We start from the raw sequence: 15810 nt of genomic DNA on the forward strand, positions 1-15810 counted from the left end.
CATGTGTCTCTGCTCACTTCTCTCTTTTATATCTCAAAAGAGATTGGCTTAAGACACTATCCAATCTTGTAGACCTCATCAGTATAACTGCCGCTAATCCATCTTATTAGATCATAGTGATTGAATTTACAACACATAAGGAAGTCACGTCAGATTACCAAATGGTACACAATCATACAATACCAGAAATCATGATCCAGCCAAGTTGACAGATATTTTGGGGGACGCAATTCAATCCATGACAGCCCCCAAGCCCATTGCCGTTGAGTCAAGGGTATCCTTTCTCATGGCATAAGATGAGTTGTCATGTACTTTATTAGCCACAGGCTTAAAAACGAATTTTCTATAGGAATGTCCATTCTGGGTGGATAACAAGGGCCACTGTCAAACTGTCCTTTTCTTCATGTGACCCAATCACCCACCTACCCACCCCTTTATTCGATAAAAGTCTGCTGACTGGCCTTGTGTGCCAGGCAACATCTGAGGCACTGGAGGGAGGTGAGGATGAGCCGGTTGTGGGTCCTGTCCCTGGGGAGCTTTCATGCACCGAGAGCACACGAGTTGGGAGGTACCAAGCCAAGGGATCTGCACAGGGCCACAGAGTTTTAGCTCTTCAGAGTGGAAGGAATCTCGGGGATCATCTAATTCATCCTCCTCGTTCCTCAGAGGAGGAAACTGAGGCCAAGGGAGGGGAGGTTACTCATCCAGGGTCACACAGTAAGCAGTAGTTATTGAGTCACTAAACAGGTATTTATTGAACACCTATTACATGCTAGGAGCCCTGGTGGTGCAGTGGTTAAGAGCTCTGGCTGCTAACCGAAAGGTTGGCAGTTCGAATCCACCAACCACTCCTTGGAGACCCTATGGGGCAGGTCTACTCCATCCTAGAGGGTCACTATGAGTCGGAATCGACTCAACTGCAACAAGTTTGGGGTTTTTTTTTTTTTTTTATTACATGCTAAGATCTGGGCTAGGTGCTAGAGATACAACAGGGAACAAGGAAGACACAGCCCCTGCCCCTTTGGAGATCCAACTGTGGACAGTGGGTCCCAATCCTGTTTATACCTGGGGTGCTTTAAATCACCTGGGGTGCTTTAAAACAAATCCCAACACCAGTCCCCCTCCCCCAGAGATCCAGAGATTCTGATTTCGTTGGTCTGGGGTGTAGCCCAGGCATGAGTACTTTTAAAAAGTGCCCTGGGTGATTCTAATGTGCAGCCAGGTCGAGAACCACTGGTCTGGGGGAGAGACAGACAAAAACCAAGTAAAGACAAATATAGACATGATTGAGATCTGCGCTTTGAAAGGAATGAATAGGACATTGAGTGAGGGAACAGCCCGGTGGGGGCGGGGGTGGATAATTAGCTTCCTGGGGCTGCTGTAACAAAGTACTGCAAATTGGGTGGCTTACAAGAACAGAAATTTATTGTTTCACATTCTGTAGGCTAGAAGTCCAAAATGAGGGTGTCAGCAGGGTTGATTCCTTCTGAGGGCTCTGAGTGAGAATCTGTTCCATGCCTCTCTCCTAGCTTCTGGTGATGGCCCAAGAGCCCTGGCATTCCTTGGCTTGTTGGAGCATCGCTCCAAATCTGTGTCTTGGTCTTCAGTGGCTGTCTGCCCTCTCTGTGCTCTGTTTGACTCTCCCCTTCTATAAGGACACCCACTCAGGCTGGATGAGAATCCCCCCTACTCGATCTAGTACGACCTCATGGTTATTTAACTGATGTTGTTGTTGACTCAGAGTGACCCTATGTGACAGAGCAGAACTGCCCCATAGGGTTTTCTTGGCTATAATCTTTATGGAAGCTGATCTTCAGGTCTTTCTCCTGCTGTGTGTGTTCGAACCTTTCGGTTAGCAGCTAAGGGTTTAACCACCAGGGCTCCTTAACTGATCAAACACAAACAAACCATTGCCGTCAAGTCAATTTCAACTCATAGCGACCCTATAGGACAGAGTAGAACTGCCCCACAGAGTTTCCAAAGAGCAGCTGGTGGATTGGAACTGCCGACCTTTTGATTAACAGTCGAGCTCTTAACCACTGTGTCACCAGGGCTCCTTCACTGACAGCATCTTCAAAATCCCCATTTCCAAACATGGTCACATTCACAGGTACGAGGGTTAGGACTTCAACACATCTTTTGCGGGGACGCAATTCAATCCATAGCAGTGGGGTGTTCATTATCTGCCCTAAGTCTGAAGGGAATGAGCTGTGACCCCAGGGGTCAGCAGGGAGAAGGTAGACCATAAGGGTGTCCCTATGCACGGCAGTAAGGGGATCTCCTAGGACACTGCTGCCCCACCCTGCAGAACCAGAACCCTACACTGGAACCCCGCTTAGCAGAGGCTTTCAATCTGCAACCTCCAAACATCCCTCACCCACCCCGATACACACACTTTATGAATGCTCCCCAGGCCTGCCGGCTTAATAATCCCTCACATTTTAGGGTACTGCAGTTAGCTAAGCACATTTCCACTTATCTGTATTGTTCAGTCCTACTGCCAATCCCATGAGGTAGGCAGAGCCAAGGTTAATATTCCCACGATGTTGTTGTTAGGTGCTGCTGAGTCAATTTCAACTCACAGAAACCCCATGTGACAGAGTAGAACTGCCCCAGAGGGTTTTCTTGGCTGTGATCTTTACGGAAGCCGATCACCAGGTCTTTCTCCTGCAGAGCTGCTGGGGGGTTCAAATCACCACCCTTTCCATTAGCAGCCAAGTACTTAACCACTGTGCCACCAGGGCTCCTTACCTCCATGACAGAGATGTGGAAACAGGTTCAGAGAAGCAGTGTGGCCTGCCTAAAGTCACACAGCTAATAGCTCCAGGGCTCTCTGCACGGCCCTGTGTTGCCTTACCCACCTGCACCAGGGAACAGAAGCAGCACACCTGAGAGGGTGGGGGTGACAGCACCTGGGCCAGCACCTTCCTGTCCAGCTGCGCAGGGCTGTGATGCACCCAACACAAAACCACCCGCCCCCACAACTCAAGTCGCGCAAAAGCCCATTCCCCATCAAGGAATCAAAGGAATTCCGTACTCGTTCCTTCAGTCCTCTGCCCAGAGTGAACCCGGTTACTACAGTACCCTGATGCAATTCTTTATTATGGGGTGGATGGTTTTAATTTTGCATCTGAAGAGTCTGGCCAGGCAGTCACGTTGCCATGGCTTGGCCTGTCGGTGGCAGTGAGGAGCAGAGGGAACCCTCTGAGGCTGTTAGGTCTCTCTAATTGACGATGGAAGCCTGTGTCTGGAAAAGCCCACGCTCAGATGCACGGGGTAAGGAGGGCGGGAGAGGCTCCGGGCTGATGCTGCACGGGACTCTCTCCCGTTCAGAGATTGTTGTCAGGTGTCATGAGTCATATAGCAACCCCATATGACAGAGTAGAACGGCACCATAGGGTTTTCTAGGCTGTAATCTTTGCGGGAGCAGATCGCCACGTCTTTCTTCCATGGAGCCACTGGGTGGGTTCAAATCACCAACCTTTCAGTTGGCAGCCGAGCGCTTAACTGTTGTGCCACCAGGGCTTCTTGTTCAGAGGTTCCACCTTCCTAATTCGAGCAGGCCGGGGCCAGGTGCTGCTATCACACCCTCTAACTCTCCCCCAGTCATGACCTTCAGCGTGAGGGCTACACTCAGAGCTGTTTCCTTCAACCCTGAATCCCCAGCCCCTGGCAGATAGGGGAACTTCAACCAATGTTAGTTGAATGAATGAATGAATGATATTTTGTCATTTATGAAGTCCTTCCCAGCAGCAGCTGTCTGTGGCCCCCAGAGCAGGCAGCGTGTGGGGCTGCAGTCCTGAGCAGGGTGGGCATGTGACAGCTGGGACAGGGTGGACAGCCAGAGCTGCAAGAGGGCCAGAGGGCCTCACTCCAGCACAGAGAGGGGATGCTGTGGTCCTAAACACCCCTTAGCCTCTTGTAAGTGAGGGACAGACCTGCCCAGGAGGCCCCCGATGCCCAACACAGGCCCCAGATCTCAGGCCCTCTGAGAAAGAGAGCCCGAGGAATGTCCGGCTGGGTGGGATTTTAGAGGCCCCTTGCTTCATAGATATGGGGACTGACGCCATGGAGGGGAAGGGCGTGAGGTCCGCTTCACAGTCATTGAGCATGGGTGGGACTCCAGGGTGGGACTTCCCCATATGGGAATCCCAGCACACAGCTCAGGCTGGGCACACAGCAGGCGCTCAGGAGTGCGTGTATGAGCCACCTTGCCCATCCTGGTGAGGTGACAGCAGGTGACAGCAGGGATCTTCGCTTTGTGGAAGGTTAGGGCTGAGGGGGATCTTAGATGTCATTGAGCTGTCCCCTCTCATTTTACAGAAAGGCTGAGACCCTTAACAGTGCTGAAGACAGCCATTTGCTGCTGTGTGCTGGGCAGGACTCTGTGCACTTGGCATTTACTAATCCCTTGAAGCCTCATGGCAACCTCTGTTGAGGTTCCCAAATGAGGAAACTGTGGCACAGAGAGGTTAAGTAACTTGCCCAAGATCACACAGCTAGTTAGTGTTAGGAGCCGGATTCAAACCCAGGCAGTCTGGTTTCAGAGTCCCTGCTATTAACACTCAGCTGTGCTGAGGGCAAAGCAGTACCACAAACATTTGCTGGTCCCTTCTGTGAACAGAGGCAGGACTGTGCGCCCGCCCCTCTGAGCGCACTAGTGCAAGAGTGGTAACTTTTTCATCCCTGCGTCCCCCTCCAGGGCTCCAAGCACTCAGGGCCTGGCCTGTGGCAGGTGCCCAGGAGATGTGTTTTTAATATAAATGAGCTCTTTTCCCTCTCATCGTCATGAAACAGCCAGTTTTGGGGCCTGGCATCTTCGAGCTGGAAGGGACCTTAGGGAGCAGTTTACAGAGGAGGAAACTGAGGCCCAGAGAGTGGAAGTGCCTTAGCCAGGGCCTCCCAGCTGGACCTGACCCCAGTCCAGGGCTCTCACGATACGTTGTGTGGCCTCTAAAGAGGGCCCTGAGGTGGGTCAGGCTGAACGGAGCCCAGGAGCCTGCCCCGTCTTCCCTGTCCCGTTCTCCCTACCCACGCGGCCCTCCCTCACCCCTGTTGTGCGTTTCCGTCCTGGCCACACTAACGGGCGTCTGCTCCCGCCAGCTCTTCGTGATCGACAATGGCGCAGACGACTGGCGGATAGCCATGACTTACGAGCGCATCCTCTACATTAGCCTGGAGATGCTGGTGTGTGCCATCCACCCTATTCCCGGCGAGTACAAGTTCTTCTGGAATGCGCGGCTGGCCTTCTCCTACGCGCCCTCGCGGACAGAGGCGGATGTGGACATCATCCTGTCCATCCCCATGTTCTTGCGCCTGTACCTGATCGCCCGCGTCATGTTACTGCACAGCAAACTCTTCACTGATGCCTCGTCCCGCAGCATCGGGGCCCTCAACAAGATCAACTTCAATACCCGCTTCGTCATGAAGACCCTCATGACCATCTGCCCCGGCACAGTGCTGCTGGTGTTCAGCATCTCGCTATGGATCATCGCTGCCTGGACTGTCCGCGTCTGTGAAAGGTATTCCTTGGGTCCCACCCAGTACCCCCCTCAACCCGGGCTTCTGAGCGCAGAGCCTGTGCTGGGACGGGGAAGGGAGGAGGAACGGGGTGATGGTCTGCTGGAGGAGGCAGGCATGTACCCAAACACCTCAGAGGAGAAAATGGGACGAGGGGAGGGCTGAGCTGGTGCTGAATATGACCTGAGACATTGAAACATTGGAACAAAGGTAAGCTGGGAAAAATGCACAGATGCTATTTCTGATTTTCTGTTCCCTCTTTGTAAACCAGCATATCAAAGCAGCCCGGTTACATAGTTAACCCTTACCCAAAGTATAACACTTTGCAATTTCCATGTTATCTTGCCCTCTTGGAGAATAACAAGACTCGCTAGCGCTTTAAAGGCTCTGAGAAGCCCTGCAGTAATGAAACTGGTTCAACTGTGGTTAGTCCAGATTTCTTCAAAAGTATCTGCCCACAAACCCTTTGGATCATACAGCACCCATTGATGGCTCCCTACTCAAAGTTTGGCCCATAGACCAGCAGCATCACTTGGGAACTTGTTAGCACACAAAATCTCAGCCCTCACCCCAGACTAAACCCACTGCCGTCGAGTTGATTCCAACTCATAACGACCCTACAGGACAGAGTAGAACTGCCCTATAGGGTTTCCAAGGAGCAGCTGGTGGATTTGAACTGCTGACCTTTTGGTTAGCAGCCGTAGCTCTTAACCACTGTGCCACCAGGGCTCCTCATCCCAGACCACTGAATCACAGTCTGTATTTTAACTTGGTCTCCTGGCGATTCAAATGCACCTTAATGTTTGAGAAGTGCTGTCTTGATGGAAGACTTTGGGAAATGTTTTAGGAGGTCCCAGCCTGCTGGTGGTTGGGTAGTGATTCAGAGAAGTGGCTGGTGGGAGAGAAGGGAAAGGTGGCCTCACAGAGACCCAAGGCTCTGGTACACATGCCAGCCCATTGGTTGCTTCAAGGCCCTCAGAACTCCCACCATCAAGGCCCAAGGGTAGGACTGTTCCTGTCTCCTCCCTCCACCATCCTCAAGCCGACCTGTGTGACCCTTTTCCGTTTCAAGCTGACCCTGAGTATTCATTTTGATTGGATTTGATACGTGGCCTTCGAAACACCTAGGTTAGAAGCCTAGATTCTGTCCCTAAGTAGCTTTAAGACCTTGGGCAAGTCACTTAACCTCTCTGAGCCTCAGTTTCCTCCTTGTAAAATCGGGGTCACTTGAGATAGAGTGAAGATGGGTTCACTGGAGAGAGATTATTTTTATTCTGTTGGGAGGTAGGGTCAAGCACTCTGTGTAGTTTACACGGATCCTGGTGGCTACCCTTAGTTAATCGACATTTCAAATTACATTGCTAAATCTTCCACGTGTCCCGGTGTCCCGGCAGAGATGAAACAAGCAAAGGAGTCTGGAGAATCGTTAGCCTAAAAACATCTCACGGTATCCCCCACCTGTTTTGGGGCGTTTTGTGCGCGGGCGTTTCTTTCCAATTTTTGGCCAGCAGACACGTGGTCAGACTCAGAGGGCATTCTGCGGCAGCAGGGCAAGCGCCTCAAAGGATGGAAGGTTGGTCTCTGAGAGCCGTGCAGTGTCAGATGTTCCTCACACACAGAGCCCCGGGACACGCAATGCCCACCTATTAGAACCCCGCCATTATCCCACAGCCGCCATGGCGACATCTGCTCCAGGAGAGACTGTGCTGCATGATGCTTTATGACCCTTCTCTGGTAGGCAGACACTCTGCAACGGAGACCGCTTGTGCTCAGGGTCCAACCCCAAACGCCCTGTGGTCCTCCTAGCTGAGCAGCATTGCACCCGTCACTTTACCTCTCTGGGCCTCATAACACCTGTTTTGCAGGGTTTCCTGTTAGAGTCGAACAGGTAATGATCTGAACTGTATAGCGCCATGTGGTGGCAGTGAAATGAGCAATAATGTAGGGCCCTTGACCACTTTTGGAAATTTTGTATTACCTTCTTCTGATTAAAAGAAATCCCCTTCTACCATAGGTGGGGATGACCCACAGTCTTCCTGTCTTCCGTTCCAATTGACCAAAGCCAAGTTTTCTAACAACAACAATATCTGAATCTGCATAGCCCTTTAAGGCGTTTGAAGTCTTCCACATCCGTTGTCTCACGTCACCCTCAAAGTAATCCTGTTTGGCATGTACAGCCACCCCATTTTGCAGACGAGTAAAAGGCTGAACACAGAACAGAGTACCTGTGAGTTGTGTTGTTCATTGAGCCTGTCACATGTGTGGGTGAGTCTGCTCCACTCTGTAGAAAAAGCGTGTGTCAAAGTACTCTGTGGCATTGTATTTGGCAATGCATGGCCCTCCGTGGTTTCTAGCCGAAGCTAGGTTAACCTGCTCCCTGACGGATCACCAGGCTTCTCTCCCCAGACAACTCATAAGCCCCAACTGAAGACCAAAGCAAAGGCTCCGGGCAACAACAGGGGTCTCCTGAAGCGTCACGAACATTTGACCATCCGCTTAGAGATAACATGTGGTATAGTAAAGTGTAGTGGGTGATGTCATTGCCCCTGTTTCTCAGGAACTTACTCTCTGCTAAAGAAGCCTTGGTGGCTCCATGGTTAAGCCCTTGTCTACTAACCAAAACATTGGTGGTTCGAGCCCACCCAGCAGACCCTCGGAAGAAAGACCTGGTGATCTGCTCCCATAAAGATTACAGCCAAGGAAACCCTGTGGGGAAGTTTCTACTCTGTCACACGGGATCGTTGTTGTTAGATGCCATTGAGTTGGTACCAATTTATAGTGACCCGATGTACCGCAGGACGAATCACTGCACGGTCTTGTGCCATGCTCACAATCGTTCTGCTTGAGCCCATTGTTGCAGCCACTGTGTCAATCCATCTTATTGAGGGTCTTCCTCTTTTTCGCTGACCCTCTACTTTATCAAGCATGATGTCCTCCCCCATGTGTCTGTCAGTCTGTCGTACTGTGGGGGTTTGTGTGTTGCTGTGTTGCTGGAAGCTATGCCACCCGTATTCAGATACCAGCAGGGTCACGCATGGCGGACAGGTTTCAGATGAGCTTCCAGACTAGGACAGACTAGGAAGAAGGACCTGGCGGTCTACTTCTGAAAAGAATTAGCCAGTGAAAACCCACACGGGGTCGCTGAGTTGATATCTACTCGTTGGCAGCTCCAGCAATGACAAACCTGTGCTAGTTCTCTGTGAGGTGCTTCATATCCGTGACCTCATTTCACCCTCACAGCAGACCCATGATAGAGGGACCATGACTGTTCCACCTGCCAGAGGTCACAGAGGCAGAATTTGCACCTGATTCGGACTGAACTTCCTGTTTGTCCCACCAAATCTGGCTGAATCCTGCACTTTCATAGAACCTGTGGCCTAGACCTGGAAACCCTGGTGGCGCCATGGTTAAGAGCTCGGCTGCTAACCAAAAAGGTCGGCAGTTTGAATCCACCAGCTGCTGCTTGGAAACCCTATGGGGCAGTTCTACTCTGTCCTGTAGGGTCTCTGTGAGTCAGAATTGACTCAATGGCCATGGGTTTGGTGGCCTAGACTGTTCGGGCTCCTTTCCCAATCTGAGAGTCTCCAAGCCACTGAGGCTGACACCTGGGCCCCAGGGTTGCTGTCTGGCCTGACTCTATGGCTGCTTCATGTTAAATTCAGACATACCCATGGCTAGTGGCTGCTGTATGCACCGCCCAGCAGCCCCCTCTAGGATCCAGGGTCTCGTTCCCTCAGCTGTGTTGTATCGTCCATCACAGCTGGCAGCTGAGTCCCTCCCCTCGAACTACCCTTGGCTGATGGGAGCTGCCTCTCGAAGGTCTAGTCCCTGTCCGGGACAGCTACATCAATGACTTGTCAGTGCAGGAGTTTAGAGGCCCATCCCCTTCTCCTCACGCAGGACAATTCTACAGGGCATTCTGGCTCCAGAGATCTCTGAGGGATCACCTGAGCATGCCCCAATAAACTGTAAAAAAAAAACTCAGAATCTCAGACACTTTCCCAGGAGTCTGAGCCATGGAACTGTGAAAACAGGTATAAGTTAGTATATATCGTCCTAACCAGTCAAAGCACTTCTCTGACAAAGACCAAGCCATTTCTTTTAGAATCAAACTAAAATGATCCCTGTCCTTCCCACGTGTCAAATAATAAGCTTGGCAGGAACCTTGAGACAGGACTTATTCAACCAAAGACTGGACAGAAACTCGAACCAGGGGGTACTTTGAGGGGACCGAAGCTTTGGACAGGGGTGGAAGGCTGGTGTAGACAAGATGACCTTGATTTTCTCTTAGCTTGATCTGATGCTGATTGTATCACTTAGACATCAGAGAGGATAAGTGACTTGTCCAGGGTCACACAGCCTTGTAACGGGGTCTGGAAAATTCCTGCCTGCTGAGGCCCGAAGCAGACCTTGTTCATATTCCAGGTGGCTGACAGGAGGCAAGACACAGCTCTAGTTGTGTACACACACTCCTGAGGTTGCTATGGAAGTCCCTCTTTAGCAAGATGCATTTTTAAAGACATTTATCATATCCTGGGTTGGCTTTTACGTGATGATAAAGCTTCTCACATTTCCTCCTTCCAAGGAGGGAGAGGGAATTAGTAAGTACCCACAACAGCCCGGTAATACCCAGAACTTTTGGGAGGACAAGGCAGGCCTGGTTGCTGGGAGGCAGTGATAACAGTAGGCTTGTTTTCCTTGGCCCCCAGTGAGGCCTTACATCATGGGTTCCAAGGCCTGACAATTGTGGCACTTGGGATTCTCTGGGATTCTCCTCGCTGTGTGCCTGCCTCCCACAGGCCTCCTAGTGCTGTCCTAGGAACCTCCTCATTAAGCACTGTCAAATACCCAGCAGCCTTCGAGGCCAGAGAGACCTTCCTGAGGCTCGATCCTAGTGGCAACAGCTTGGGGAAGTCAGCTCTCCTGGCACATCCTTACCAACGGTCTGCCAGCTCCCATTTGTATGTTTATCTCCCTGCGAGGAGCAGCAGGGCCTCTGGTACACCGATAACGTGGGCTGAATCTTGGTGTCCCAAGCCATGTTTTATAAATGACCCTCCCAGCCTCTTTAGTGTCCTTGTCCCTCCTGAGGCTTCGAGTTCTGCACACACAGTGTCTCAGAATCACAGGCCTTCCTCCTCCTCGGTCAACAGATTGTTCTAGGTTTTTGGTGGTGGCGAGGTGAATTGTCATCTTTTCTTGCATATTGGTATCTTAATGAGAAATTTTATTCTGGAGACTTGGCCCCCGGAGTGGGAGAAAAACAACTAGTGGCCCATTCTTCCTCTTGTTAAAACAGTCCCCCTTCCATCATGAGGAAAATGGAAAGAGACTTCCTTCCACCTCCCTCATCGGCCCATGTCTCAGGCATTCAGGTCTGTACAAACCATGAGCCAAGGAGCTTTGGAGAAAGCGAGAAAGAGGTTCCCTGGCACTTCTGACTGTAGGCAAACCATAGGAAGACAGTCTACAGGATGAAGCACGTTGCCCCCACGGAGTTGGAAGCTCCCGGGGCCGAGAAGAGCCTGAGAACAATGTGGCTGGGACTGTGGTTTCCCCTGGGCCCCTGGATTTGAGGCACAGCCCCCAATGTGGAGCACATGCACCATGGACACACTGGGAGATCGCAAGAAACGACTAGGGTCTCTCTTTGGAGTTATTTTGATCTTAAGAGAAGTCTTCTCTACTAATATTTAATGTATAGGTAGACAGGAGTACATGTGTGTCATTTATAATAAATATACATATAGCACAGGGTGCATGCTCAAAACTTCTGTACTGGTAGGAATCCATGATTTTAAAAGTTTGGCTACCACTGGTTTAGGGTATCAATGGACTAGTTTCACCAAAAACACCAAACCCACTGCCGGCAAGTTAAATCCATAGTGACCTTCTAGAACAGAGAACAGCTACATCGTGGTTCCAAGGCTATAATCTTTACTGAAGAAAACTGTCACATCTTTCTTCTGCAGAGTGGCTAGGTGGGTTCCAACTGCTGTTCTTTCAGTTAGCAGCCTAACGCTTAACCACTGCACCACCAGGACTCCTTGGTGGTCTAGTTAGTGAGGGAATATCCCTCCGTGGCAGAGCACAGTCATATTGGATGCCGCCTGCTAGACCTGGAAACCTTGCCATCTAGCTAGAGAAATGAGAAGTCAGCAGTCCATTAGATGGGGACAGAGCCTAAGACAGTCCCGCTGCTTGTGACTAGGCCTGGATAAACCAAAAAAACCAAACATGTTGCCGTTGACTTGATTCCAACTCATAGCGACCCTATACGACAGAGTAGAACTGCCCCATAGGGTTTACCAGGGAGTGCCTGGTGGATTCAAACTGCCAACCTTTTGGTTAGCAGCCATAGCTCTTAACCACTACACCACCAGGGTTTCCTAGGCCTGGACAGAGTTCTCCTAATTCAGGGATGAATTTCCTTCGGAGCGTGGGGGAGGTGAGAACGAGGGCCCTACATGGGGCCTTTGCAAAAATCCTATAGCCATAAGGAAGAGGAAAAATAATCCTGAAGGTGAAGAAGAATGCTTAATTATGAGAAACAAAAGGTACCTTTAGCATATTTCTTGGTGCTCCTAACAGGGTGCGAGAAGATGTGATCTCTATGATAGAGAAGAATGGACAGATATGAAAATAATGAAAATGTATGTCTCTGGTTCACACAAGCATAGAGTTCCAGAAAGCTAAAATTATTTTAGCAAAAAGAAAATCCACATTGGGGGCAGAACTGAATTACAAACAATGTGGAATGTGGAGGGCAAACTTAAAAGTTCCCTCAGAATGCAGAAGAAAAGAACAAAGAGATAGAAGTGAAGGGGGTGAATGAATATGACAGAACTGGAGGCTCTAGAATCAAGGTTAAATCCAAGAATTAGAGTTATTCTGGAGGAAGAAACCAGAATAATGTGGATAAAAGCATAACCAAAGACATACACAAAGAAAACTTTTCCAGACTTGTGGTGGGGGAAAAGACACAAGTAGGCAGATCAAAAAGGCTGTGTTCCAGTTTGAATTAATGGGGGGAAAAGTCACCCCCTGACCTTGACACGTCCTAATACATTTTTTTCCAGAAATTTTATCGAATTATCAGGTCAAACAACCCTGGAAGCACACAGACAGCACAAAGCAGGCTTTTCTTCAGGAACCTTCCATTCCTGAAGACGTTAGGACGCTTGTACAGAGTTTTAAGGTTGTGATCCAGCATGTCATTCATGTGAGGAAACAAGAGGAACAAAAGTCATTCTTAGAGTTTTGTGGGCTTAGAAGGTAAACAATCTACATGTTTTTTGGGGAACTTGTATACCAGTTGGCCAAGGGATGAATCAAAATTAAGATCTTAGTAATAGAATGACGTGAAAGGCAAGCGGATAGCGTCGAAACCGTTAAATATGAAATCGAGACCGCACTCAGGCATGGCTTCAAAACCAAACGCTAATGTCAAATATTGTTCTCAAAGGAGTAGATGTATGAAATAAAAACAATTCAATATAATTAGGTTGTTGCTAATCACATTAGTAAGTGGAGAGGAGAAGGCTAGAAGGGATTCGTAAAACGATGCCAGCTTCATCATCTTAGGTAGAGGAGAATCATAACAAGCCCGATCGCTCCATTTTAATAATTAGAAAACTGTAGTTTAAATCATTTTTAAACCTGAAGGTAACCGTAGGTAGAATTTAAAAAGTAGAATAATAATGAATAACAATGGCAAGAGCCAATATCAGTTGAGGGTTCACTCTGGGCCAGACAGGAGCTAAAAACCTGCTATGCGTTATTTCACTTAATTCGTACCACAGCTCAAGGAGGTGTGGGACTATTATTATCTCTATTCTACATATGAGGAAGCTGAGGCACAGAGGGGTTAAGCGCTGTCCCCTGGGTCCCACAGCCAGGGAGCAGCAGAGCTGAGATTTGGACCCTGACACCCCACCTAATGCCTCACTTTTCCTACCCTGAGAATGTGCACCCTCCCCATCACCAGACAGGACATTCAAACCACATCAGAGTCCACAGCGCCCAGACAGAAAAATAAAGGAAGCAGGAAGGAAGAGGAAGCATGACATGAGATGAGAGAAAACTCAGCTTGAGTTGTACAACCATCAGCATAATTGAGTTTACTTCTCCAATGGAAAGACGATGCCTCTTACTTAAATGGGATTTGAAAGAAAAGTTTACTTTCATACCGCTTACAAAAGAGGAATCTAAAATGGAATGACCCAAAAAAGAAAAGAATAGCAAATATTCATTAGGTAAGTACAAAGCAAAGGGCGATTAAGTAGAAATCCTCATTTTAAACCGAGCTGAATTCAAAACAAAAAGCGTTAAATGGTCCAAAGGAGCCACTTTACAGCAATAAAAATACCATATATAATAAAACTATGAACTTTTATGGGAAAAAAAAGGAAATAGAGAATCTGGAGTATTAGATATTTTAATTAATTGATAAATATTGAACTTTGTAGTCTATAAACAAATAATTTTTTAAAGCATTCGTGGAACACTTACAAAATTTGATTATCTTGGCCACATGTTTCAAAACATTAGAAAAATTGTTCAGACTGTATTCTCTGACCACAGGACACGAAGCTTCCATTAAGAGGAAAATCAAATATTTATTTTAAAAACCAAGACTTGGGACTTTTAAAGCAATCTCCTCAATTACAATTTAGTCAAAAGATAAATCAAAACTACCATTCAAGACTATTTAGAATATTACAACAATGACGACCTTATTTATCAAAACTCAGAGAGGTGACCAAGCTGTACTCAGATGAAAAAATATCCTTAAAGTTTTTCACTATGAAAAAGAAATTAAGAACGAAACTAAGTTAACTGTGTATTGAATTCCTCAGAAGAACCAACACACCTCAGGAGTGCCAATTAAATTTATAACAAAGACAAAGGCAGGAATTCATCCATTTCAAAACAGAAGAACAATTTATAAATCCAAAAGACACCAACTTCTAATAAAACTGATCAAGAAAAGAGTTAACAAACATAAACAAAATTCAAAAATTTCAGGGGAGTCCCTGGACACCCTTTTAACTCAGAACGGAAGCCACTTCTCAAGTTCACCCTTCAGCCAAAGATCAGACAGGTCTATAAACAATAACACAGAAGGAATGTGCTGCTTAGTTCAATCATGTATATGAGTCCGAAAGGGCAGCACCTACCTGGAAAGCAATGACAAGAAGAACAGGAAGGGACAGAAAACATGGACGGATGGAAATGGGGAATCCGGGCATGGAAGGGAAGAGCGTTGACACGTCACAGGGACTGCAACTAACGTCACAAAACAATTTGTCTATAAATTGTTGAATGGGAAACTCATCTGTACAGTTTCACCTAAAGCACACAGACACACACACACACAAAAAGACTTGAAAAATTTGAGGGGAAATACTACTGACTCTGAGGGTGTTTTAATGAGAATAACTAAACTTTTTCTAAAGTTGAGGGGGGACTTTCTCTACTATGTATTAAAACGTTATAAAACGAAGAGTAATTAAGTTCCGGAGGTGTTACTGAAAAATCGACTGACAGATCGAAGAAACCTAACCGAAAACCCTGAAATATACCCTAGTATGTAGGAATCTAATATGGGAGAAAGGAAACCAATTAGGAAGCAATAGATTATTCAATAAATGTTAATGGGCATATTGAATGCTTGGATGAAAAATCAGTGCCCAACTTCTGGCCAGTCACCAAAATAAATTCCAGGTGGATTAAAGAGTTAGATGTAGAAGAAGAAACATGGGCAGGCTTCAGAAAACAAAGTGAATATATAGTTAACCAATCCTGGGATGAGAAAGAATTGTTAAGCATAAAAATCTTGGAAGAGAAGAAGCAAAGGACAAGACTGATGTATCTGATCCTATTCAATTTTAGATTTCTGTCCTTCAAAAATAATTATTTAAAAAGCAAATCTTAACCTGGGAAAAATATTTGCAGCAAACATGACAAGCGGCTGATATCCCTATTTTACAAAACACTCTTAGAAACCAGGAAGAGATACAAACAGCCAATAAAATGAAACACACACACACACACACACACACACACACTCATCCTCACTAATCCAAGAACTGCAAATTAAAACTGCAAGGAGAATAATTTGTTTTGCACCTCTGGAATTGACAGAAAGTTACATAAATGCAATTTAGTGCAGGAGACCATTGTTACTGGTGGTGGGCAGGGGTGGGTAGTCTCCCCTGATAACGGGGAAAATTAGCTCCATCTTTCTGGAAAACAATTTAACAGCATGTCACAGGGCCCTTGAAAAGT

At 47.7% G+C, this 15810-nt stretch overlaps 1 protein-coding gene across 2 annotated transcripts in view; it reads left to right on the forward strand.

Annotated features, from left to right (window-relative positions):
* KCNN3 (potassium calcium-activated channel subfamily N member 3) overlaps positions 1–15810 on the forward strand; it is a 186662-nt gene that overhangs the window by 109997 nt on the left and 60855 nt on the right. For both annotated transcript variants that reach the window (XM_004388556.1, XM_004388555.2), the window contains exon 3: positions 5104–5522. In XM_004388556.1, the coding sequence (XP_004388613.1) occupies positions 5104–5522 (419 nt within the window). The remainder of the gene's footprint in view (positions 1–5103; positions 5523–15810) is intronic.

Source organism: Trichechus manatus, unplaced genomic scaffold (genome assembly GCF_000243295.1).
Source record: "Trichechus manatus latirostris isolate Lorelei unplaced genomic scaffold, TriManLat1.0 scaffold00213, whole genome shotgun sequence".
Classification (NCBI taxonomy): Eukaryota; Metazoa; Chordata; class Mammalia; order Sirenia; family Trichechidae; genus Trichechus; species Trichechus manatus.